Here is a 26,720-nt window from a genome sequence, read left to right on the forward strand (position 1 = left end):
AACATTCAACATTGGCCATGCTGTCAATGAAGCATGATTTGTGCCGCGCTCAAAACAACTTAACTCGGAACTGCAAAATCTGACTTCAGTGAGTTCAAGACAACTGTGAACTCGGGAAAAATGAGCTCCGCCTGGGAAAATACGTTTTGAACGGTCATCCAACTCGGAATTGTAAATCTGGAACTCGGGCCTCTTTCTAGAGCTACGACCTGAAGATCACACGTCATCATGATTCAACCTTGTTTTTTTCAGAGTTCCCAGTTGTCTTGAAAGCACCATAAATCCAGAGAATGCCAGACTGATGACAAAGTTGTCCACAAGAAGGACCGCCGCGCCACCTTCCTGTTCAAGTGAGCACAGCACAACAAGATGAGTCCAAAAATGTATTGTATGCTGCTGCAGAAATTATGTAATATGCCAGGGAGCTATGTATACTGTAGCTAAGAAAGTAATACTAAGTGTATGTTGTGTAGTAAGCTGTTAGTAGCCCATGTGTCTCAACCTAATAATTTGGTATATTTTCCCCTCGTAATTTCGCCTATTGTTCTGACTTGGTGGTGCACATGTAGCCTATAACCTGTTTTAGAGAAATATAATCATCGAATATTGTAAGAGCCTTCATTGTCTGCTTATATGCCCCCTTTATTTATCCCACGGTTCTGACTTGGTGTACAGGGAGAACACTGTAAGACGGCCCATGTTCTGAATTCTGTCGCTGTTCATTTCAAAAGTGCTGAACAAATCATTATATTTACTACGTCTGTCCTAGCTCGCTCATTAATGTCTTAATCGAAATTATGGATTGTCGTCCGCTTGTCGTCCCCTTATGCTATAGTTTGTACATCACAATTGTCAGTAGAACCCACATTTGTTTAAGCAAGTCAACCATATCAGCTATATATTTTTTAAAGGCAGTAAATGAGGCTGAATGAACTGTTTCGCTGCCAGACAAAGCTCCGCTGATAGCCAGGTGTAGCTGTGGTAAGGTGTTGGGACTGCTGTTGGGACTGCTTTATGTAGACCCTAACAGTTTGTGAGCACCGTTTGTCACCGTTATAGTGCAATTAATGTATTGTTTAGTGTTGTGTTGTGTAGTGGCTTTGCTGGCATGCATCCCACATTATTATATTTTTTGCCCCACCAAGATTAGGTGCTAAAATCGCCACTGGTTATGGTGAACCTTAAAGTCACAACAACTTCCTCCTCTTTGTTTCAACAGCAACAGATTAAACCACTCAAACAGGTTCCTACCACTCAAGTAATCCAACAGTGTACGCCGCCATATAATCTATTTCTAGCCTTCTCTCATTGATCGAGACAGGTGATTGTCCACCTCAAAGCGCCACATGTCATTATGACACACAGCCTATATTCAATGGAGAGAGTTCAAAGTCTAATGTGTGGCTGACACACTTGTTAACCATGACAGTCACAGGTACATTATTACCAGGAAGTCCCAGGTAAAGTCTAAAGTTTGACGCACAACAATCAGTCAGATCACCTCTTACTGTACTACAAACATCCTTCCCTCCTCTGTGAAGATGTCCAGCTCTGTAACAACCACCACTAACGGGGTGGTGGTCATCACCCATGTACACCCTACTGGAAACGAGATGGGGGTCGCGGGGGTTGCTTCTGCCCCTCACTGTTTGGGACAGACGGTCTACTCAGCGCTGGGAAGTTTCCGGGCGGGGCATCCAAAAGCGCTGGGGGTAAGAATTTCTGTTTTACATCATAAAAAAAAAAAATGAAATAAAAAACAACCATTTTGGTTGAACGTATTGGAAGAAGAGAAAAATGAATTTCCTGCTTTGTACTTTGTTTTTCTCTCACAGACCGTACAGATCATGATTGGTTTGCTGATGCTGTTGACAGGAATCGTGATGGCTACAGGACCAGAAGTAGACAATATTGGAGTATTTAGTGGAATATTTGTCTGGGGATCTATCATTGTGAGTGAGCTGTTCTGTCTAACAAACCTATCTTACATTTCCTGTCTGCCTGGATGCAAAACAAAACGTCCTCATAGTTAAATCATGTCACTTAAAAAAATATATATATTTAATTTGAGGTAATGCTTTATAAATAATGACTTGTCTTAACTAATGACTTTTATCAACGTATATGTATTTGGATAGGCCTATGCCAATTATACGCTCATGCATTTCTGTTTGTATGGAATTCTATGTGGGTGTAATTCAACTTGAATTTGAACTTTGGTCATACAGTAGAAATATGTGTGCCCCAAATGGCACAGTATTCCCTATATAGTGCACTATGGAGGGAATAGGGAGCCATTTAGGACGTAGAGTTGAATAATCTCTTCCTTGTTCTCAGTATGTAATTGCAGGCTCTCTCACTGTTGCCGCTGACAACAAACTGAACAAATGTCTGGTCAGTATCAATATTTTTTTTCCTCAATAAAGTTTAGGCTTTTGATTCATAAAGTTCCACTCTATTTGAAGACATATAATCTACTGTACACTAGGCCTTCATGTTTTCATTCATCCTGCTTGTTTTCCTCCCAAGACACAAGCAGTGGGGTGGGCACTGGCATTAACTGTGCACCTTTAAAGAATTGTAATAACGATTATAAGGAACAACAACACACTGAATTCGGTATTGCATTTTGTTCTCAGAAATGTTCATCCACAACCAGACATTCCCATGTCCTCTTTCTGCTCTCTGTCCCTTAGGTGAATGGCTCCCTGGTAATGAATGTTGTTGCCACGGTTACTGCTCTTACTGGCATCATCCTCCATTCTTTAGACGGTGCTGGGATCCTCTACTCCTGTTACTATCCAGACAATCCTTCATCCTACCCTCCATACTATGTCTGTCAACAGTATTGGGTATATACCAAATACTTATTCCTTTTTTACTTTCATTGGTCAGGAGATATTTGTAAATTGATAAAGGGGTATTTATCATCTATATTCTTTTGTATTGTACTGTTGGATGCTTTTTATTGGGCTCATTTAAATTATGCCTATATGTGACAACTACAACATGCAAGCAATAGTAAGGTAGATAACTGCTATTGAGTTAGTTTATAGTTATTTTTAGTCCACATCGAAACTGGAGTCAAAGTTCACAAAGGGTTCATAATTGCTCCAAAATGGCAGTGAGGTGTAGTTAACTGCTGTTTCCTGTTCCTCTCTGTCTATAGGTCAGGTCCCAGGGAATTTCAGGTGTTCTGGCTGTTTTCTCCGTGCTGGAGTTTATAGTGTCCATCTGTGTCTCGTCATTCGCCTGCAGAGCTGTCTGCCAGTGCTGTCGTTCCACCCCTGAGGTGAGTCTATGGACATAGATTTCTGTCAATTTTTTTATTTTCAGAATGTTGTAAATCTCAAGGTTATTTACATTACCCAGGTTCTCTGATATTATGAGTTAAGTACACTACATCTGTGCAGGCCAGTCAAGTTCTTCCACACCGATCTCGACAAACCATTTCTGTATGGACCTCACTTTGTGCACGGGGGCATTGTCATGCTGAAACGGGAAAGGGCCTTCCTTCTGTTGTAACAAAGTTGGAAGGACAGAATCGTCTAGAATGTCGTTGTATGCTGTAGAGTTAATATTTCCCTTCACTGGAACTAAGGGGCATAGCCCAAACCATGAAAAACAGCCCCAGACCATTATTCCTCCTCCACCAAATTTTACAGTTGGCACTATGCATTAGTGCAGGTAGCGTTCTCCTGGCATCTGCACCATGCAGATTCGTCCGTCGGACTGCCAGAGGGTGAAGTGTGATTCATCACTCCAGAGAACTTTACAACACTCCAGCAGACGCTTGGCATTGTGCATGGAGATCTTAGGCTTTTGTGCGGCTGCTCGGCCATGGAAACCCATTTTATGAAGCTCCCGACGACAAACAGTTTTACGCACCATGCGCTTCAGCACTCGGCGGTCCCATTCTGTGAGCTTGTGTCGCCTACCACTTCGCGGCTGAGCCGTTGTTGCTCCTAGACGTTTCCACTTCAATATAACAGCACTTACAGTTGACCAGGACAGCTATAGCAGGGCAGAAATTTGACAAACTAACTTGTTGGAAAGGTGGCATCCTATGACGGTGCCACGTTGAAAGTCACTGAGCTCTTCAGTAAGGCCATTCTACTGCCAACGTTTGTCTATGGAGATTGCATGGCTGTGTGCTCGATTTTATACACCAGTCAGCAACAGGTGTGGCTGAAATCGCCGAATCCACTAATTTCAAGGGCTGTCCACAGACTTTTGTACATATAGTGAATTTCACAAATGGAATTTTGATCCGAAAGCCTCAAAACTTGAAGTAGCCAATAACAAACGTCTGAACCATCCCAGTACAAGATGGTATAGGAGAAGAAGGGTATCCATCCTCTGTCGAGAGCAGGTACCAAGGAGAGCATAACAGTGTAATCTAAAGCTCTCTTCCCCTCCAGCAAGATGCTGGAGAGATGCTCTTCTGGTGAAGGAGACGGGCAGTGTTGGGGAAGCTACTTTGAAAATATAGTTTACCAAGCTACCAATTACTTAACAGTGGAAGAAGTTAAGCTACACTAAAGATACCCTTAAGAAGAAGAAACAAAATGTCCTAACGAAAGTTAATTTGAAAAAGTAGTTCACTACATCCAAACTACTTTGTGAAAAATTATCATATGTAAATTTGAAATGTCATAGACTACAAATTGCAAGACAGATCACTTTGGGATCATATGTTAACATAATATGTCATTTAGTCTATTAAACACAAAAACTGTTTCAAGTGGGAATTAGGCAGGTCTGATGCCGAAAAAAAAATAATGATTGCCTACTTCACCAATATTTAATGTAATTTTTGCAAAAAAAGTAGTGTGTCGTTTCAGTACTTAGCTACACATGGCAAAACATTTATTGACTACTGAAAACACTACCTAGATTTGAATTTAGTTCAACTACCACCAAGCTACTGCAAAATGTAGTTCACTACTCCCAAACACTGGGCGGGCAAGAGGTCAAAAAGACTCCCAAGGTACGACTAAGAGTCATCCTAAGCCACAGAGAAGGGAGAAATATACCAGGGAAAACTGCGTTTTAACAGCGAGCCGGAAGAGAACAGTCCACACTCTTGCTTTTGGGGATGCCCAGGGCTCAAAGAAAGCGTGTGACCAGACTAGCTGCCAAGGAGAAATCTTTAAGCACAGACAAATCAAAAAACGATAAGTCTGGGAAAAGGCAACGCGCCCAGACATAACAGAGGGTTGCAGGATGGCCATGTTAATGTCAATGCCAGGGATGGGCAACAATTACAAAATACAATTACAAAATACCATAAAGATCAATGTATCAAAATAAACTACAAAATACTTACTGTATATTTTGAAATGTATTTAATTCAAATACATGTATTTTGTGTTTTAAAATATAGAAATTAATTTGCAAGTAGCCGGCCCGAAAAGCAACAACATTCTCAGTAACGGTTACAGAAACTTTTTACATTCTGTGATATTTTGTTGTTTATCTACATTAGTTAAATGCACTTACTGTAAGTCAATCTGTATAAGAGTGTCTGCAAAATGACCAAAATGTAAATGTATATATGAAAATGTACCAAATTGAACTGCAAAGCACACTGGGTATTATTATTGGCCTTGTTTCGGTGTGGAGCTCATTAGAATAATACTCAGCATGCTTTGCAATTGTTAATTTTTACATATACATGTAGTTCATTTAGCAGACGCTCATTTATCACAACATAGGGCCATCAAAGTTCTGATACCAATGCAGGGTGAAAGAGGGCAAAAAAATGTTTACTGCTCTAAAAAAAATGGTATAGAAAAGTAGTTTATATTTTCAAAATACAAATTACAGCTCTCGAAAGTATCTTGTGACAAATTACAATTGAAGTCGAAAGTTTACATACACCTTAGCCAAATACATTTAAACTCAGTTTTTCACAATTCCTGTAAAAATTCCCTGTCTTAGGTCAGTTAGGATCACCACTTTATTTTAAGAATGTGAAATGTCAGAATAATAGTAGAGAGAATTATTTATTCCGTTTTTATTTCTTTCATCACATTCCCAGTGGGTCAGAAGTTTACATACACTCAATTAGTATTTGGTGGCATTGCCTTTAAATTGTTTAACTTGGGTCAAACGTTTTGGGTAGCCTTCCACAAGCTTCCCACAATAAGTTGGGTGAATTTTGGCCCATTCCTCCTGACAGAGCTGGTGTAACTGAGTCCGGTTTGTAGGCCTCCTTGCTCGCACACGATTTTTCAGTTCTGCCCACACATTTTCTATAGGATTGAGGTCAGGGCTTTGTGATGGCCACTCCAATACCTTGACTTTGTTGTCCTTAAGCCATTTTGCCACAACTTTGGAAGTATGCTTGGGGTCATTGTCCATTTGGAAGATCCATTTGCAACCAAGCTTTAACTTCCTGACTGATGTCTTGAGATGTTGCTTCAATATATCCACATAATTTTCCTTCCTCATGATGCCATCTATTTTGTGAAGTGCATCAGTCCCTCCTGCAGCAAAGCACCCCCACAGCATGATGCTGCCACCCCCGTGATTCACGGTTGCATTGGTTTTCTTCGGCTTGCAAGCGACCCCCTTTTTCCTCCAAACATAACGATGGTCATTATTTGTTTCATCAGACCAGAGGACATTTCTCCAAAAAGTATGATCTTTGTCCCCATGTGCAGTTGCAAACCCTAGTCTGGCTTTTTTATGGCGGTTTTGGAGCAGTGGCTTCTTCCTTGCTGAGCAGCCTTTCAGGTTATGTCGATATAGGACTTGTTTTACTGTGGATATAGATACTTTTGTACCTGTTTCCTCCAGTATCTTCACAAGGTCCTTTGCTGTTGTTCTGGGATTGATTTGCACTTTTCGCACCAAAGTACGTTCATCTCTAGGAGACAGAACGCGTCTCCTTCCTGAGCGGTATAACAGCTGCGTGGTCCCATGGTGTTTATACTTGGGTACTATTGTTTGTACAGATGAACGTGGTACCAGGCATTTGGAAATTGCTCCCAAGGATGAACCAGACTTGTGGAGGTCTACAATTATTTTTCTGAGGTCTTGACTGATTTCTTTTGATTTTCCCATGATGTCAAGCAAAGAGGAACTGAGTTTGAAGGTAGGCCTTGAAATACATCCACAGGTACACCTCCAATTGACTCAAATTATGTCAATTAGCCTATCAGAAGTTTCTAAAGCCATGACATAATTTTCTGGAATTTTCCAAGCTGTTTAAAGGCACAGTCAACTTAATGTATGTAAACTTCTAACCCACTGGAATTGTGATACAGTGAATTATAAGTGAAATAATCTGTCTGTAAACAATTGTTGGAAAAATTACTTGTGTCATGCACAAAGTAGATGTGCTAACCGACATGCCAAAACTATAGTTTGTTAAAAATAAATTTGTGGAGTTGTTGAAAAACAAGTTTTAATGACTCCAACCTAAGTGTATGTAAACTTCCAACTGTACATTGGAGTGTAGTTCAGCCCAGTGTAATACACTTACCCAGAAGTAATGGAAATACATATTTCAAATACATGTAACAGAAATACTACCCATCTTTGGTCAATGTCATAATGGGCTAGAAATGGGGCCGGTAGGAGCTGCCCAAAGGTGCATGACCATGGGGCGCGTTCCAGAGAATCGGCTGACAGAGGTGTGACTGCGCAGTTAGCAATGAGCACTCGGAAGGCTGGCGTCCCTCCAGAGAGACAGCTTTATTGCCCATTGCCTCATTCACGGGGCACCAGCGATATCAAATCAAACTTTATTTGTCACATGAGCCGAATACAACAGGTGTAGACCTTACCGTGAAATACTTACTTACAAGCCCATAACCAACAACGCAGTTCAAGAAAGAGTTAAGAAAATATTTACCAAATAAACTAAAGTAAAAAATAACAAAAAAGTAACACATTAAAACAACAATAACGAGGCTATATACAGGGGGTACCGGTACCGAGTCAATGTGCGGTGGTACAGGTTAGTCGAGGTAATTTGTACATGTAGGTAGGGGTATACATAGATAATAGACAGCGGGTAGCAGCAGTGTAAAACAAATGGAGGGGGGTGTCAATGTAAATAGTCCGGGTGGCCATTTGATTAATTATTCAGCAGTGTTATGGCTTTGGTGTAGAAGCTGTTAAGGAGCCTTTTGGTCCTAGACTTGGCGCTCCAGTACCGCTTGCCGTGCGGTAGCAGAGAGAACTGTCTATGACTTGGGTGACTGGAGTCTTTGACAAATTTTTTGGCCTATCCTCTGACACTGCCTAGTATATAGGTCATGGATGGCAGGAAGCTTGGCCCTAGTGATGTACTGGGCCGTGCGCACTACCCTCTGTAGCGCCTTACGGTCAGATGCCGAGCAGTTGCCATACCAGGCGGTGATGCAACTGGTCAGGATGCTCTCGAAGGTGCAGCTGTAGAACTTTTTGAGGATCTGGGGACCCATGCCAAATCTTTTCAGTCTCCTGAGGGGGAAAAGGTGTTGTTGTGTCCTCTTCACGGCTGTCTTGGTGTGATTGGACCATGATAGTTCGTTGGTGATGTGGACACCAAGGAACTTGAAACTCTCGATCCGCTCCACTACAGCCCCGTCGATGTTAATGGGGGCCTGTTCGGCCCGCCTTTTCCTGTAGTCCACGATCAGCTCCTTTGTTTTGCTCACATTGAGGGAGAGGTTGTTGTCCTGGCACCACACTGCCAGGTCTCTGACCACCTCCCTATAGGCTGTCTCATCGTTGTCGATGATCAGGCCTACCACTGTTGTGTCGTCAGCAAACTTAATGATGGTGTTGGAGTCGGGTTTGGCCATGCAGTCGTAGGTGAACAGGGAGTACAGAAGGGGACTAAGCACGCACCCCTGAGGGGCCCCAGCGTGGCAGACGTGTTGTTGCCTACCCTTACCACCTGGGGGCGGCCTGTCAGGAAGTCCAGGATCCAGTTGCAGAGGGAGGTGTTCAGTCCCAGGGTCCTTAGCTTAGTGATGAGCTTTGTGGGCACTATGGTGTTGAACGCTGAGATGTAGTCAATGAACAGCATTCTCAAATAGGTGTTCCTTTTGTCCAGGTGGGAAAGGGCAGTGTGGAGTGCGATTGCTTCATCTGTGGATCTGTTGGGGCGGTATGCGAATTGGAGTGGGTCTAGGGTATCCGGGATGATGCTGTTGATATGAGCCATGACCAGTCTTTCAAAGCAGTTCATGGCTACCAACGTGAGTGCTACGGGCGGTAATCATTTAGGCAGGTTACCTTCGCTTCCTTGGGCACAAAGATTATAGTGGTCTGCTTGAAACATGTAGGTATTACAGACTCGGTCAGGGAGAGGTTGAAAATGTCAGTGAAGACATTTGCCAGTTGGTCAGCGCATGCTAGGGGTACACGTCCTGGTAATCCATCTGGACCCACGGCTTTGTGAATGTTGACCTGTTTAAAGGTCTTGCTCACATTGGCTACCGAGAGCATTATCACACAGTCGTCCGGAACAGCTGGTGCTCTCATGCATGCTCCTGTGTTGCTTGCCTCGAAGCAAGCATAAAAGGCTTTTAGCTTGTCTGGTAGGCTCGATCTCACTGGGCAGCTTGCGGCTGGGTTTCCCTTTGTAGTCCATAATAGTTTTCAAGCCCTGCCACAGCTGACAAGTGTCAGAGCCGGTGTAGTAGGATTCAATCTTAATCCTGTATTGACGCTTTGCCTGTTTGATGGTTCGTCTAAGGGCGTAGCGGGATTTCTTAAAAGCGTCCGGATTAGTGTCCCACTCCTTGAAAGCGGCAGCTCTAGCCTTTAGCTCGATGCGGATGTTGCCTGTAATCCATGGCTTCTTGTTGGGATATGTACTGTATGTACGGTCACTTATTGATGAAACCGATTACTGAGGTGGTATAGTAATGCCATTGGATGAATCCCGGAACATATTCCAGTCTGTGCTAGCAAAACAGTCTTGTAGCGTAGCATCCGCGTCATCTGACCACTTCTGTATAGAGCGAGTCACTGGTACTTCCTGCTTTAATTTTTGCTTGTAAGCAGGAATCAGGAGGATATAATTATGGTCAGATTTACCAAATGGAGGGCAAGGGAGAACTTTGTATGCGTCTCTGTGTGTGGAGTTAAGGTGGTCTAGAGTTTTTTTTCCCTCTGGTTGCACATGTGACATCCTGGTAGAAATTAGGTAAAACGGATTTAAATGTGCCTGTATTAAAGTCCCCGGCCACTAGGAGCGCCGCTTCTGGGTGAGCATTTTCTTGTTTGCTTATGGCCTTATACAGCTCGTTGAGGGCTACGAATAATATAGATGAGAACTCTCTTGGTGGATAGTGTTGTCTACAGCTTATCATAAGGTACTCTACCTCAGGCGAGCAATACCTCAAGACTTCTTTAATATTAGACATCACGCACCAGCTGTTATTGACAAATAGACACACACCCCCACCCCTCGTCTTACCAGACGTAGCTTCTCTGTCCTGCCGATGCATGGAAAATCCCGCCAGCTCTATATTATCCGTGTCGTCATGCAGCCATGACTCGGTGAAACATAAGATATTACAGTTTTTAATATCCCGTTGGTAGGATATTCTTACATTTTAGTCATTTAGCAGACGCTCTTATCCAGAGTGACTTACAGTTAGTGAGTGCATACACTTTTCATACTGGCCTCCCGTGGGAATCGAACCCACAATCCTGGCGGTAGGATATTCTTGATCGTAGATCATCCATTTTGTTTTCCAATGATTGCACGTTGGCCAATAGAATGGAATTTGTCGCGTGGCAGCCATGCTCCTGCTGTTCTCGTCCCGTCCCAATCTTAGAACCACAAGCACAAGAACGTTGGGATTTGAGTGTTAGGCTCATCTTGGGTAGGGGTAGCGGTAGCCATTGTGAAGAAAGAAGCACAGCGGCTGATGGCTAGTAGTGGTTAGCACAGTAGAGAACGCTATAGCCACAAGGCTGAGACGCGTTAGCTAGCAGCTACCCAAAGGTGTGCTGTAGCTAGCTCAGTGCTTAGCTAGAGGGGTTGTGCTAGGATAGTGTTAACCCCTTAGGTTAGCTTACTCCCGCAACCGCAGAGCCATGTTACTGGGTCGGCGGTCTAGTTAGTGCCTGCGACTGAACGCAGGTTAACTAGGTGAGGGGGAGAGCTCGCAAAGCTACCGTGTTGCAGGTAGAATTGCGTGGTCAGTTAGCCTAAGCCTAGTGGCGTGGGCTACTCGAGTCCCACAAGCTAGCTAGGTAGCTACAGTAAGTAGCTAGCCTGAGGTGACCGAGAGTTAGAAACAAGGGTTCTTTCTACACGACCAATACTACCATTTTGCAGGTAGAATTGCAAAGCTAGTTTGCTTTGCAGCGAGTTAGCCAAGTTAGCTTGTGAAAAAGAGTGCCACCATGTGGTGGTCTCCAATAGAGGTGCCGGTTTTGATTATAGGTGCAACTGTCCCAGAATCCCGGCAAGAGGACTGATAATGACCGGCAGGAGACAGCGATACAACTGACACTTTATTTCCACACCTAACAGACAGGAGAGGAGACTAGTTATTGATAGTGATTGTATGGTCAGTGACGTACTAACATATCGTTGGGAAGTCCAGAGTGGAGGATTGTCCTTGTCGGAAGGGTCCAGTGGTGAGTTGTGTTGAGGTGGTGCAGAGTTCTTCTTACCTGTTGTCTCTCTGCACCCCTGTGTATAACTAAAGCGCAGACTGTGTTGGAGGTTTGAGATCCCCACCAGGTAAAGCCTGTGATTGACTGGCCAGGTCATATGACACTAGTCAGGGGAGACTGTTCTGGAAGGGCCCTTGGCAACCCCCTAGCAACACAGTAGCCAGCACAAGAGATGTGAAACCGGGGATGGTGGCCTCTGCTGGGCTGGAGAGTTTCTAAAGTTTCTGCCTCAATAGCTAGGTTTCCATCCAATTGGCGACAGATTTTCATGCGAATATTCTAAAATCCGCATATAAACTATATTTGCATTTTCCCAGCGAGCTAGCCAAGTTTTCATCAGCCACGCGTCGTGGGCTAACCGAGTTCCTATAGCTAGCGGTGAAGCTAGCTAGCAGAGGTAAATTATTTTGCATTTCTACAGAAAATAAGGTACTACTCAGCCTCACAAGGGTTTCTGAAGTCCCACGTTCAGCAGTGATGACCTTGCAGGTCGCCAGTGAACTGTTGAGTCAGACTGGTCTCATAGACTAGATGTAACATATTAATTATAAATCGAGGACACTCAAATTAGTATGATATGTTACTTTTGGTATGGCTACATAAGATAGAAGGCAGAAATATAAGGAAGGTGGTTGGTTGGGTGGATAAGTGGGCATATAACACGAACGTCTAGTGTCCCAAAGGTTGCGTGTTCAAATCTCATCATGGACAATTTTAGCTAATTAGCAACTTTGTAACTACTTATTACTTTTTAGCTACTTTGAAACTACTTAGCATGTTAGCTACAGTGCCTTGCAAAAGTATTCTTCCCCCTTGGCGTTTTTCCTATTTTGTTGCATTACAACCTGTAATTTAAATGGATTTTTATTTGGATTTCATGTAATGGACATACACAAACTAGTCCAAATTGGTGAAGTGAAATGAAAAAAATTACTTGTTTCAAAGAATTCTAAAAAATTAATAATGGAAAAGTGTTGCGTGCATATTTATTCACCCCCTTTTCTATGAAGCCCCTAAATAAGATCTGGTGCAACCAATTACCTTCAGAAGTCACATAATTAGTTAAATAAAGTCCACCTGTATGCAATCTAAGTGTCATATGATCTGTCACATGATCTCAGTATGTATAAGCCTGTTCTGAAAGGCCCCAGAGTCTGCAACACCACCAAGCAAGGGGCACCACCAAGCAAGCGGCACCATGAAGACCAAGGAGCTCTACAAACAGGTCAGGGAAAAAAAGTGTGGAGAAGTACAGATCAGGGTTGGGTTATAAAAAAATATCAGAAACTTTGAACATCCCACGGAGCACCATTTAATCCATTATTAAAAAATTGAAAGAATATGGCACCACAACAAATCTGCCAAGAGAGGGCCGCCCACCAAAACTCACGGACCAGGCAAGGAGGGCATTAATCAGAGATGCAACAAAGAGACCAAAGATAACCCTGAAGGAGCTGCAAAGCTCCACAGCGGAGATTGGAGTATCTGTCCATTGGACGACTTTAAGCCGTACACACCACAGAGCTGGGCTTTACGGAAGAGTGGCCAGTAAAAAGCCATTGCTTAAAGAAAAAAATAAGCTAACACGTTTGGTGTTCGCCAAAAGGCATGTGGGAGACTCCCCAAACATATGGAAGAAGGTACTCTGTTCATATGAGACTAAAATTGAGCTTTTTGGCCATCAAGGAAAACGCTATGTCTGACGCAAACACAACATCTGTCATCACCCCGAGAACACCATCCCAACAGTGAAGCATGGTGGTGGCAGCATCATGCTGTGGGGATGTTTTTCATCGGCAGGGACTGGGAAACTGGTCAGAATTGAAGGAATGATGGATGGCGCTAAATACAGGGAAATTCTTGAGGGAAACCTGTTTCAGTCTTCCAGAGATTGAGACTTGGACGGAGGTTCACCTTCCAGCAGGACAATGACCCTAAGCATCCTGCTAAAGCAACACTCGAGTGGTTTAAGGGGAAACATTTAAATATCTTGGAATGGCCTTGTCAAAACCCAGACCTCAATCCAATTGATAATCTGTGGTATGACTTAAAGATTGCTGTACACCAGCGGAAACCATCCAACTTGAAGGAGCTGGAGCAGTTTTGCCTTGAAGAATGGGCAAAAATCCCAGTGGCTAGATGTGCCAAGCTTATAGAGACATACCCCAAGAGACTTGCAGCTTTAATGCTGCAAAAGGTGGCTCTACAAAGTATTGACTTTGCATTTTCAAAGTGGTAGGCATGTTGTGTAAATCAAATGATACAAACCCCCCCAAAAATCCATTTTAATTCAAGGTTGTAAGGCAACAAAATAGGAAAAATGCCAAGGGGGGTGAATACTTTCGCAAGCCACTGTAACCCTTCCCCTGACCCTAACCTTGACCCTTTTAGCTAACCCTTCCCCTAACCCGAACATTAACCGTTTCAGCTAACCCTTCCCCTAACCCTTTATGCTAACTCCTAACCTTAACACTAACCTTAACACCTAACCCATAGAGCTAGCTAACATTAGCGTTAACCGCCTAGCTACCTAGCTAACGTTAGCCACATCAAATTGGAATTGGTAACATATGATACTTTTTGTAAATTTGCAACATATTGTACAAATTGCAATTCGTAACATATCATGCGAATTGTAATTCGTAACATATCATACGAAATGATTGATGGAAATCCACAAATTAATACATACCATATGAAACGTAACATATCATACTTTTTTTTATTTTTTTATTTCACCTTTATTTAACCAGGTAAGCCAGTTGAGAACAGGTTCTCATTTGCAACTGCGACCTGGCCAAGATAAAGCAAAGTAGTGCAATAAAAACAACACAGAGTTACATATGGGGTAAAAAAAAAACATAAAGTCAGAAATACAACAGAAAATATATATACAGTGTGTGCAAATGTAGCAAGTTATGGAGGTAAGGCAATAAATAGGCTATAGTGCAGAATAATTACAATAGTATTAACACTGGAATGCTAGATGTGCAAGAGATTATGTGCAAATAGAGATACTGGGGTGCAAAAGAGCAAAATAAATAACAATATAGGGATGAGGTAGTTGGGTGGGCTAATTTCAGATGGGCTGTGTACAGGTGCAGTGATCGGTAAGGTGCTCTGACAACTGATGCTTAAAGTTATTGAGGGAGATAAGAGTCTCCAGCTTCAGAGATTTTTGCAATTCGTTCCAGTCATTGGCAGCAGAGAACTGGAAGGAATGGCGGCCAAAGGAGGTGTTGGCTTTGGGAATGACCAGTGAGATATACCTGCTGGAGCGCAGACTACGGGTGGGTGCTGCTATGGTGACCAATGAGCTAAGATAAGGCGGGGATTTGCCTAGCAGTGATTTATAGATGGCCTGGAGCCAGTGGGTTTGACGACGGACATGTAGTGAGGACCAGCCAACAAGAGCGTACAGGTCACAGTGGTGGGTAGTGTATGGGGCTTTGGAGACAAAACGGATGGCACTGTGATAGACTACATCCAATTTGCTGAGTAGAGTGTTGGAGGCTATTTTGTAAATGACATCGCCGAAGTCAAGGATCGGTAGGATAGTCAGTTTACGAGGGCATGTTTGGCAGCATGAGTGAAGGAGGCTTTGTTGCAAAATAGGAAGCCGATTCTAGATTTAACTTTGGATTGGAGATTCTTTATGTGAGTCTGGAAGTTGAGTTTACAGTCTAACCAGACACCTAGATATTTGTAGTTGTCCACATACTTCTAGGTCAGACCCGTCGAGAGTGGTGATTCTAGTCGGGTGGGCGGGTGCTAGCAGCGTTCGATTGAAAAGCATGCATTTAGTTTTACTAGTGTTTAAGAGCAGTTGAAGGCTACTGAAGGATTGTTGTATGGCATTGAAGCTCGTTTGGAGGTTTGTTAACACAGTGTCCAATGAAGGGCCAGATGTATACAAAATGGTGTCGTCTGCGTAGAGGTGGATCTGAGAGTCACCAGCAGCAAGAGCGACATCATTGATATACACGGAGAAAAGTGTCGGCCCAAGAATTGAACCCTGTGGCACCCCCATAGAGACTGCCATAGGTCCAGACAACAGGCCCTCCGATTTGACACACTGAACTCTATCTGAGAAGTAGTTGGTGAACCAGGCGAGGCAGTCATTTGAGAAACCAAGGCTATTTAGTCTGCCAATAAGAATGCGGTGGTTGACAGAGTCGAAAGCCTTGGCCAGGTCGATGAAGACGGCTGCACAGTACTGTCTATTATCAATCGCGGTTATAATATCGTTTAGGACCTTGAGCGTGGCTGAAGTGCACCCGTGACCAGCTCGGAGACCGGATTGCATAGCGGAGAAGGTACGGTGGTATTCGAAATGGTCGATGATCTGTTTGTTAACTTGGCTTTCGAATACTTTCGAAAGGCAGGGCAGGATGGATATAGGTCTGTAGCAGTTTGGATCTAGAGTGTCACCCCCTTTGAAGAGGGGGATGACCGCGGCAGCTTTCCAATCTCTGGGGATCTCAGACATTATGAAAGAGAGGTTGAACAGACTAATAATAGGGGTTGCGACAATTTCGGCGGCTAGTTTTAGAAAGAAAGGGTCCAGATTGTCTAGCCCAGCTGATTTGTAGGGGTCCAGATTTTGCAGCGCTTTCAAAACATCAGCTGTCTGAATTTGTGTGAAGGAGAAGCGGGGGGGGCATGGGCAAGTTGCAGCAGAGGGTGCAGAGTTGGTGGTCGGGTTAGTGGTAGCCAGATGGAAAGCATGGCCAGCTGTAGCAAAATGCTTGTTGAAATTCTCGATTATTGTAGATTTATCGGTGGTGATAGTGTTTCCTAGCCTCAGTGCAGTGGGCAGCTGGGAGGAAATGCTCTTATTCTCCATGGACTTTACAGTGTCCCAAAACTTTTTGGAGTTAGTGCTACAGGAAGCAAATTTCTGTTTGAAAAAGTTAGCCTTTGCTTTCCTGACTGCTTGTGTATATTGGTTCCTAACTTCCCTGAAAAGTTGCATATCGCGGGGCTATTTGATGCTAATGCTGTACGCCACAGGATGTTTTTGTGCTGGTCAAGGGCAGTCAAGTCTGAGGAGAACCAGGGGCTATATCGGTTCTTAGTTCTGTATTTTTTGAATGGGGCATGTTTATTTAAGATTGAGAGGAAATTACTTTTAAGGAACAACCAGGCATCCTCTACTGACGGAATGAGATCTATATCCATCCAGGATACCTGGGCCAGGTCAATTAGGAAGGCCTCCTCGCTAAAGTGTTTTAGGGAGCGTTTGACAGTGATGAGGGGTGGTCGTTTGACCGCGGACCCGTTACGGACGCAGGCAATAAGGCAGTGATCGCTGAGATCCTGGTTGAAGACAGCTGAGGTGTATTTAGAGGGTGTGTTAGTCAGGATGATATCTATGAGGGTACCCATGTTTACGGATTTAGGGTTGTACCTGGTAGGTTCGTTGATAATTTGCGTGAGGTTGAGGGCATCTAGCTTGGATTGTAGGATGGCTGGGGTATTAAGCATATCCCAATTTAGGTCACCAAGCAGTACAAACTCTGAGGATAAATGGGGGGCAATCAATTCACATATGGTGTCCAGGGCACAGCTGGGGGCTGAGGGGGGTCTGTAGCAAGCGGCAACAGTGAGAGACTTATTTCTGGAAAGGTGGATTTTTAGAAGTAGAAGCTCAAACTGTTTGGGCACAGACCTGGATAGTATGATAGAGCTCTGCAGGCTATCTCTACAGTAGATTGCAACTCCACCCCCTTTGGCAGTTCTATCTAGACGGAAAATGTTATAGTTGGGGATGGAAATTTCTGAATTTTTGGTGGGCCAGGATTCAGACACTGCTAGAACATCAGGGTTGGCAGAGTGTGCTAACGCAGTGAATAACTCAAACTTAGGAAGTAGACTTCTGATATTTATGTGCAAGAAACCAAGACTTTTGCGATTACAGAAGTCATCAAATGATAGCGCCTGGGGAGTAGGAGTGATACTGAGGGCTGCAGGGCCTGGGTTAGCCTCTACATCACCAGAGGAACAGAGGAGGACTAGAATAAGGATACGGCTAAAGGCTTTAAGAACTGGTCTTCTAGTGCGTTAGGTACATAGAATAAAGGGGGCAGATTTCCGGGTGTTATAGAAAAGATTCAGGGCATTATGTACAGACAAGGATATGGAAGGATATGAGTAAAGTGGAGGTAAACCTAAGCGTTGGGTAACAATGAAAGAGATAGTATCTCTAGAGGCATCAATTGAGTCGGTCTCTGAGTGTATGGGGGGAGGGACAAAATAGCTATCTAAGGCAGGTGGAATGTCTAGGAGTTATCTAAATGGAATGTCTAGGAGTTACGTACAGAATAATACAAAATGCTCTCTGACCACTTTGTTTGAGTGGAGAAAATGGAGAACCAGTCACGTAGAGCTCTTCAATGAGGAAGCGAACATGGACAGTAAGTGGGACAGTATCGCTTTTATACAGGGTACCCTATTCACTGCTATCCAGGTCTCCAACAGACATTTGTGATTGGTTACTTCATGTTTTGAGACTTTCGGAACAAATCTCACTTGTGAAATACAGAATAAGTAATTGAAACATATCTACATATAAGTCTTACTATAATGTAAAAAATTAATATAAAACTAAGTCAAGTATGTTCTGGCAACTGTAAGAGCACTGAGCAGCCACGGCACCTCAAATAGTAGGAGGAGAACAATCAAGCTGAACGAAAATAACTGTTATTATCATGTTTACATGAATACACCGTATTTTCGTTCAAGCAAAGACTTGAAATGGACTGAAAATTGACATGTCTGTCTTTTAGCAAGTGTCCATCATTGGGAATCAAATACCGGTACCTGATGGCAGGCATTGCAGCATAATGACTCCAAGCAACGCCCCTTTCCCTCCACAGAACAACTACAAGGTATGACATATTTTCCAGTTGAATTGCAGGGTTGACATGTGAAATAGGTTGCTCAATATAAAATATAAAAAATAAGATCTCACCGGTGTCCTAGTAACTGAGTTTCTGGAGTCATTTTAAACTTCCACTGCTCATTTGAAATTGGTCACTGTGTGTGTCCCAAGTGGCACCCTATTCCTGATATAGTGCACTACTTTTGAACAGGGCCCATGTAGTGAATAGTGTGCCATTTGGGACGCCAACAAAGAGATTCTGCACTGATTAAATATTATGCACTGCAATTTTGACTCACCCTGTAGGCTAGATACTGTAGCATGTGTACTTGAGCTTTTTGTAGCTTTCTTCAAGTTTAAGTTGCTTTCAAACACTGACCTCTACTGGACACCAATGTTCTCTCTAAGCTGTGCACGTGCGTGCAACTCCCCCCGGAACTGCCGCACAGAACAAATATCAGCCCCGCACAGAGAAGTGCAAGATTTAGGCTTTACAATTAGATACTGGGGAAATGCCACTATCCCTTAGACAAGTTAAGCTAGCCCTGGCATACTGGGCAAGACTGAAGGGTAGATCGGTAGATCATCCTACACCGACAGTACTCGAAGACTGCTGGGAAAATGAACGATATCAAAAGACTCAGGGACCTTGTTATAGGGTCATCTGTAGCAATAGGAAATGTGCCACCACGGTTTTATACAAGACAACATGTTGATCTTAGCCTGATCGAAGAAAATAAACAGTGGCATGAAGATAATGTAGGAACAATAATGGATCAATATATTAGTAATATGTTTTATTATTGTCTTGCAGTGTATACAGATGATTCAAAGGATCTCATGAATGGGAAGACAAGAGCAGGTGTATTTATTCCTGAGTTCGATGTTAATCTTTGCAAGAAACTAACAAATTATTTATCTGTATATTCAACAGAAATGGTTGCGATAATTGTTGGATTGCAATGGATAGAGGAGGTGCAATCAAGAAGAATAGTAATATGTTCGGAGTCTTTATCAGTTTTGTGTACTTTAAGATCTGGAAAGTCAGAACGTGAGGATTTATGGTTAGAAATAATGATGCTGTTGTTGGGCTTACAAAGAAATGGTATAAAAATTAAGTTCTGTTGGATTCTGGCTCATACAGGAGTTTATGGAAATTATATAGCAGATATAATAGCAAATAAAGCAGTGAAAAATTATATTGTGGATATACAGGTGCAGTTGGGTAGAAGGGAAATTAAAACATTGATTCGGAAAAATGTGTTGGTAGAGGAAACGGTTGTACACTATTATATACACTGCTCAAAAAATAAAGGGAACACTATAACATCCTAGATCTGAATGAATGAAATAATCTTATTAAAATACTTTTTTTCTTTACATAGTTGAATGTGCTGACAACAAAATGACACAAAAATTATCAATGGAAATCAAATGTATCAACCCATGGAGGTCTGGATTTGGAGTCACCCTCAAAATTAAAGTGGAAAACCACACTACAGGCTGATCCAACTTTGATGTAATGTCCTTAAAACAAGTCAAAATGAGGCTCAGTAGTGTGTGTGGCCTCCACGTGCCTGTATGACCTCCCTACAACGCCTGGGCATGCTCCTGATGAGGTGGCAGATGGTCTCCTGAGGGATCTCCTCCCAGACCTGGACTAAAGCATCCGCCAACTCCTGGACAGTCTGTGGTGCAACGTGGCGTTGGTGGATGGAGCGAGACATGATGTCCCAGATGTGCTCAATTGGATTCAGGTCTGGGGAACGGGCGGGCCAGTCCATAGCATCAATGCCTTCCTCTTGCAGGAACTGCTGACACACTCCAGTCACATGAGGTCTAGCATTGTCTTGCATTAGGAGGAACCCAGGGCCAACCGCACCAGCATATGGTCTCACAAGGGGTCTGAGGATCTCATCTCAGTACCTAATGGCAGTCAGGCTACCTCTGGCGAGCACATGGAGGGCTGTGCGGCCCCCCAAAGAAATGCCACCCCACATCATGACTGACCCACCGCCAAACCGGTCATGCTGGAGGATGTTGCAGGCAGCAGAACGTTCTCCACGGCGTCTCCAGACTCTGTCACGTCTGTCACATGTGCTCAGTGTGAACCTGCTTTCATCTGTGAAGAGCACAGGGCGCCAGTGGCGAATTTGCCAATCTTGGTGTTCTCTGGCAAATGCCAAACGTCCTGCACAATGTTGGGCTGTAAGCACAACCCCCAGCTGTGGACGTCGGGCCCTCATACCACCCTCATGGAGTCTGTTTCTGACCGTTTGAGCAGACACATGCACATTTGTGGCCTGCTGGAGGTCATTTTGCAGGGCTCTGGCAGTGCTCCTCCTGCTCCACCTTGCACAAAGGCGGAGGTAGCAGTCCTGATGCTGGGTTGTTGCCCTCCTACGGCCTCCTCCACGTCTCCTGGTAGCGCCTCCATGCTCTGGACACTACGCTGACAGACACAGCAAACCTTCTTGCCACAGCTCGCATTGATGTGCCATCCTGGATGAGCTGCACTACCTGAGCCACTTGTGTGGGTTGTAGACTCCGTCTCATGCTACCACTAGAGTGAAAGCACCGCCAGCATTCAAAAGTGACCAAAACATCAGCCAGGAAGCATAGGAACTGAGAAGTGGTCTGTGGTCACCACCTGCAAAACCACTCCTTTATTGGGTGTGTCTTGCTAATTGCCTATAATTTCCACCTGTTGTCTATTCCATTTGCACAACAGCATGTTCAATGTATTGTCAATCAGTGTTGCTTCCTAAGTGGACAGTTTGATTTCACAGAAGTGTGATTGACTTGGAGTTACATTGTGTTGTTTAAGTGTTCCCTTTATTTTTTTGAGCAGTGTATTTTTTGTGAAATGTATGATGTAGGAAGGGAGAGGTTGGACGGGAATGGGGAGTGGGTGGTATTTTTTTATGGGGGGGGCGTGGTGATGGGAGTAGTGAGGTTTGTAGGGAATTATTTTATTTTATTAGAAATTTGGGGTTAGTTAAGAGAATATAGTGGTATAGATAGGTCGTGACCAGCCTCACACTCCAGTACAGTAGGTGGCGGTATATACACCTGTCAGTTGGTTGCGATCCGTCAATAAAAACTTAAAGAAGACGAAGAAGCACGAGATTTAACTTTCTATAGTTTTCTGTTACACGAAAGCCTACACGAAACACAGACTTTATTTTAAGTGTTTCTAAAATCCCCTATGGGAAAAATTAATGGTGGAAATACGATTGGAACCATTTCCCTGTTGACCGCTAGGTTTTATGGGTATAATGACTCATACCGTGGTACTCTATTGACAGATACGACTCAGGCCCATACTCTACACAGACCAGTGTGCCATAACCAACCAGAGCTGCAATAGGGCTATATGCAAATAGACCATTGCCATATACAGTGGCTTGCGAAAGTATTCACCCCCCTTGGCATTTTTCCTATTTTGTTGCCTTACAACCTGGAATTAAAATGGATTTTTTGGGGGTTTGTATCATTTGATTTACACAACATGCATACCACTTTGAAGATGCAAAATATGTTTTATTGTGAAACAAACAAGAAATAAGACAAAAAAACTGAAAAGTCATACCACAGATTCTCAATTGTATTGAGGTCTGGGCTTTGACTAAGCCATTCCAAGACATTTAAATGTTTCCCCTTAAACCACTCATGTTGCTTTAACAGTATGCTTAGGGTCATTGCCCTGCTTTAAGGTGAACCTTCGTCCCAGTCTCAACTCTCTAGAAGACTGAAACAGGTTTCCCTCAAGAATTTCCCTGTATTTAGCGCCATCCATCATCCCCACAGCATGATGCTGCCACCACCATGCTTCACTGTGGGGATGGTGTTCTCGGGGTGATGATAGGTGTTGGGTTTCCGCCAGCGTTTTCCTCGATGGCCAAAAAACTCAATTTTCTTCTTCCATATGTTTGGGGAGTCTCCCACATGCCTTTTGGCGAAAAGCAATGGCTTTTTTCTGGCCACTCTTCCGTAAAGCCCAGCTCCATGGAGTGTACGGCTTAAAGTGGTCCTATGGACAGATACTCCAATCTCCGCTGTGGAGCTTTGCAGCTCCTTCAAGGTTATCTTTGGGGGCTTTGTTGCCTCTCTGATTAATGCCCTCCTTTCCTTGTCCAACGATTTACTGCAGCACCACGGCGTTCTGATTAAAAAAGGAGGGGGGGAGGGGGCTTCTGTTAACCTTTTAAGGATCGGACCCTTTTTTTAAAATTTTCGCCTAAAATGACATACCCAAATCTAACTGCCTGTAGCCCAGGACCTGAAGCAAGGATATGCATATTCTTGATAACATTTGAAAGGAAACACTTTGAAGTTTGTGGAAATGTGACAATGTAGGAGACTATAACACATTCAATGTGGTAAAAGATAATACAAACAAAAAGACATGCGTTTTCTTTCTTTTTTTAATCATTTTTGAAATGCAATATAATATTGCAATTTAGGCGCAATTTAGATTTTGGCCACTAGATGGCAGCAGTGTTTGTGCAAAGTTTCAGATTAATCCAGTGAAGCATTGCAATACTGGACTATTTTGTATCAAGTCTGCGCAAATGTGCCGAATTGGTCAATTGATACATTTTCAAGTACATAACTATAAAGAACATACATAATGATATGGTAATACAAAATGTAAGTTTACACACTCCCAGGAATGTCATACATGATGGATCATTAGCTTATACACTCACTTTCATACATCTAGATGGCCGGGCGGGGTGGGTGTGGAGCCAGAGAGAGCAGGGGTTCAAACGGTAGAACCCAGTTTCTATATTTGAATATAAAAATGGATTTTATCAAACTAAACTATGCTACATTTTATCTCTGGGACCCTCCGGATGACAAAGCAGAGCAAGATTACTGAATGTAGGTACATTATTTACCTTCAGAGGTGAATAAATCAAACCAGTTGCCGTGATACGTTTTTTGTTGTTGTGCACTCTCCTCAAACAATAGCATGATATTTTTTCACTGTAATAGCTACTGTAAATTGTTACTTAAAACAGTCATGCTAATCACATTAGCGCACGTTAGCTCAACCGTCCCATATACGGGACACCGATCCCGTAGAGGTTCATCAAACGCTGCTATTTATTGTTGACCAGCAGGTGTCGCTAATGTGCATTGTGAACCGATAATGAAGCTCTGAGTAATGAACCGTTTTTCTGCACAATTTGGTGAAAGCTCCGAAGCCTTCAGAAATCCTTGATTTCCCATCACTATTCATTATTAGATTTACCCTAACACAGTGGTGTTAGGAAACTCCTGGTTTACAGGCCACATCAGGCCTGCAAGTCACATTATACTTGTTATGTGTAATTCCTATTTGAATAGGAATTAGGATATCCAACAGTTATATTTTTTATTCACCCGCAACCTACATTCAGAATGACTGTCAGGATTAGGAAACCTGATAAAAAAAATTAAAAAACACTACTTAAATAATTTTAACCAGAACAACTATTTCAGTAATGGTCCAAAAAAATCGAACTAACTGATTGGATTAGTTCCGATAATTGTACATAATTTATCTTTGTGTAGCATAAGGTTAATCAATCAATCAATGTACATGCAAAAACACAGATATTAAAATTAATCCTAAAAAAATCTACCTGCAGTAGAGTATGCTGGAAATATGATAATGATTGGCGTGGTTTTGATGGGACTATTTTACTCTCCACAGTCTAAAACAATAACTCTGGTTATTAACTCCAACACTGGGGGTTATTTTACACCACTGAGTGTTAATATCACTCTTACAGAGTGAATTGAACTCCTGAATCAATACTAGAAATGTTACACTGAAAAATCAACACTGGAATCCCAAATGACATCCTATTCTCTATACTGCACTATTTCTGACCAGTGCATAATATGGGATACAGTGGGGAAAAAAAGTATTTAGTCAGCCACCAATTGTGCAAGTTCTCCCACTTAAAAAGATGAGAGAGGCCTGTAATTTTCATCATAGGTACACGTCAACTATGACAGACAAATTGAGGGAAAAAAATCCAGAAAATCACATAGTAGGATTTTTAATGAATTTATTTGCAAATTATGGTGTAAAATAAGTATTTGGTCACCTACAAACAAGCAAGATTTCTGGCTCTCACAGACCTGTAACTTCTTCTTTAAGAGGCTCCTCTGTCCTCCACTCGTTACCTGTATTAATGGCACCTGTTTGAACTTGTTATCAGTATAAATGACACCTGCCCACAAGCTCAAACAGTCACACTCCAAACTCCACTATGGCCAAGACCAAAGAGCTGTCAAAGGACACCAGAAACAATATTGTAGACCTGCACCAGGCTGGGAAGACTGAATCTGCAATAGGTAAGCAGCTTGGTTTGAAGAAATCAACTGTGGGAGCAATTATTAGGAAATGGAAGGCATACAAGACCACTGATAATCTCCCTCGATCTGGGGCTCCACGAAAGATCTCACCCCGTGGGGTCAAAATGATCACAAGACCGGTGAGCAAAAATCCCAGAACCACACGGGGGGACCTAGTGAATGACCTGCAGAGAGCTGGGACCAAAGTAACAAAGCCTACCATCAGTAACACACTACGCCGCCAGGGACTTAAATCCTGCAGTGCCAGACATGTCCCCCTGCTTAAGCCAGTACATGTCCAGGCCCGTGCTAGAGTGCATTTGGATGATCCAGAAGAGGATTGGGAGAATGTCATATGGTCAGATGAAACCAAAATATAACTTTTTTGGTAAAAACTCAACTCGGTCGTGTTTGGAGGACAAAGAATGCTGAGTTGCATCCAAAGAACACCATACCTACTGTGAAGCATGGGGGTGGAAACATCATGCTTTGGGGCTGTTTTTCTGCAAAGGGACCAGGACGACTGATTCGTGTAAAGGAAAGAATGAATGGGGCCATGTATCGTGAGATTTTGAGTGAAAACCTCCTTCCATCAGCAAGGGCATTGAAGATGAAACGTGGCTGGGTCTTTCAGTATGACAATGATCCCAAACACACCGCCCGGGCAACGAAGGAGTGGCTTCGTAAGAAGCATTTCAAGGTCCTGGAATGGCCTAGCCAGTCTCCAGATCTCAACCCCATAGAAAATCTTTGGAGGGAGTTGAAAGTCCGTGTTGGCCAGCGACAGCCCCAAAACATCACTGCTCTAGAGGAGATCTGCATGGAGGAATGGGCCAAAATACCAGCAACAGTGTGTGAAAACCTTGTGAAGACGTACAGAAAACGTTTGACCTGTGTCATTGCCAACAAAGGGTATATAACAAAGTATTGAGAAACTTTTGTTATTGACCAAATACTTATTTTCCACCATAATTTGCAAATAAATTCATTAAAAATCATACAATGTGATTTTCTGGATTTTTTTCCCTCATTTTGTCTGTCATAGTTGACGTGTACCTATGATGAAAATTACAGGCCTCTCTCATCTTTTTAAGTGGGAGCACTTGCACAATTGGTGGCTGACTAAATACTTTTTTTCCCCACTGTATGGTGCAGGCTCTGGTCTAAAGTAGTGCACTATATAGGGGATAGGGTGCAATTTGGTATATAAGCATAGTCAAGGTCATATATGTCATATGATGTCCTGTGTTGTTTTCTCTACAGCCTGTGAACTACCCAAAGGGTCCTGAGGGAGCCGGTATGGGTACAAGGTTTCAACAGAACCACCTGCTTCCTCACTACACTGCCTGAGAAACGGGCCTCAGTGAATACATTGCTATTTTTCTTGTTGAAATCATGTTCTTATGTAGGCCTATGATTACGATGCAAGCCAGGCAATGGTTAGCAGCACCACATCACTGATCTGAATAATTTGACAGTTAAATACTGTTAGTGTATTGCAATGTTATATATCAGTATGATATTTTGGCTACTATATGGTTGATATTTTAATGTTTAAAAAAAACAAAATTCTGTCTCTCATAATTTTCTATATAAAAATAGTTGTCTTCATTTATCAACAAAAATCAACCACAGTGTATCCTTTGTCAATGTTTGTAAATGATATAGGCCAGTAATGATTAACTTTATTATTATGATTATTATTATTATATTAGCAAGCAAATACATATCACTGAATGTCAGGTCATGACAAACGTAAAATAAATGACAAAGAATCGAGTTTGGAGTCACTTTTGTCTTCTACAATGTAAGTAATGACAAAGTAATAAAGTAAATAAATGTA

At 42.8% G+C, this 26,720-nt stretch overlaps 1 protein-coding gene across 2 annotated transcripts; it reads left to right on the plus strand.

Annotated features, from left to right (window-relative positions):
• The first annotated feature begins 1,458 nt into the window (after positions 1-1,458).
• LOC121551164 (membrane-spanning 4-domains subfamily A member 4A) lies at positions 1,459-26,720 on the plus strand. 2 transcript variants are annotated; one of them, XM_041863711.2, is made up of 7 exons: positions 1,462-1,712; positions 1,836-1,952; positions 2,338-2,394; positions 2,697-2,852; positions 3,170-3,292; positions 18,429-18,530; positions 26,141-26,720. In XM_041863711.2, exons 1-7 carry the CDS (start codon positions 1,542-1,544, stop codon positions 26,225-26,227), a joined length of 813 nt encoding a protein of 270 aa, XP_041719645.2. In that variant the 5' UTR covers positions 1,462-1,541; the 3' UTR covers positions 26,228-26,720. The 2 variants fall into 2 exon arrangements, with proteins under 2 accessions (XP_041719646.2, XP_041719645.2); XM_041863712.2 differs by lacking the exon at positions 18,429-18,530 and having other exon boundaries at positions 1,459-1,712.

This window comes from Coregonus clupeaformis, chromosome 35 (genome assembly GCF_020615455.1).
Source record: "Coregonus clupeaformis isolate EN_2021a chromosome 35, ASM2061545v1, whole genome shotgun sequence".
Lineage (NCBI taxonomy): Eukaryota > Metazoa > Chordata > Actinopteri > Salmoniformes > Salmonidae > Coregonus > Coregonus clupeaformis.

What these genes read in the sequence shown, in the direction of transcription:
- LOC121551164 (XM_041863711.2), top strand. Translation starts at nt 1,542, where the DNA reads ATGTCCAGCTCTGTAACAACCACCACTAACGGGGTGGTGGTCATCACC. An exon ending in GGCATCCAAAAGCGCTGGGG is followed by an intron (nt 1,713 to 1,835) that starts GTAAGAATTTCT and finishes TTTCTCTCACAG; the next exon opens with ACCGTACAGATCATGATTGG. An exon ending in ACAAACTGAACAAATGTCTG is followed by an intron (nt 2,395 to 2,696) that starts GTCAGTATCAAT and finishes TCTGTCCCTTAG; the next exon opens with GTGAATGGCTCCCTGGTAAT.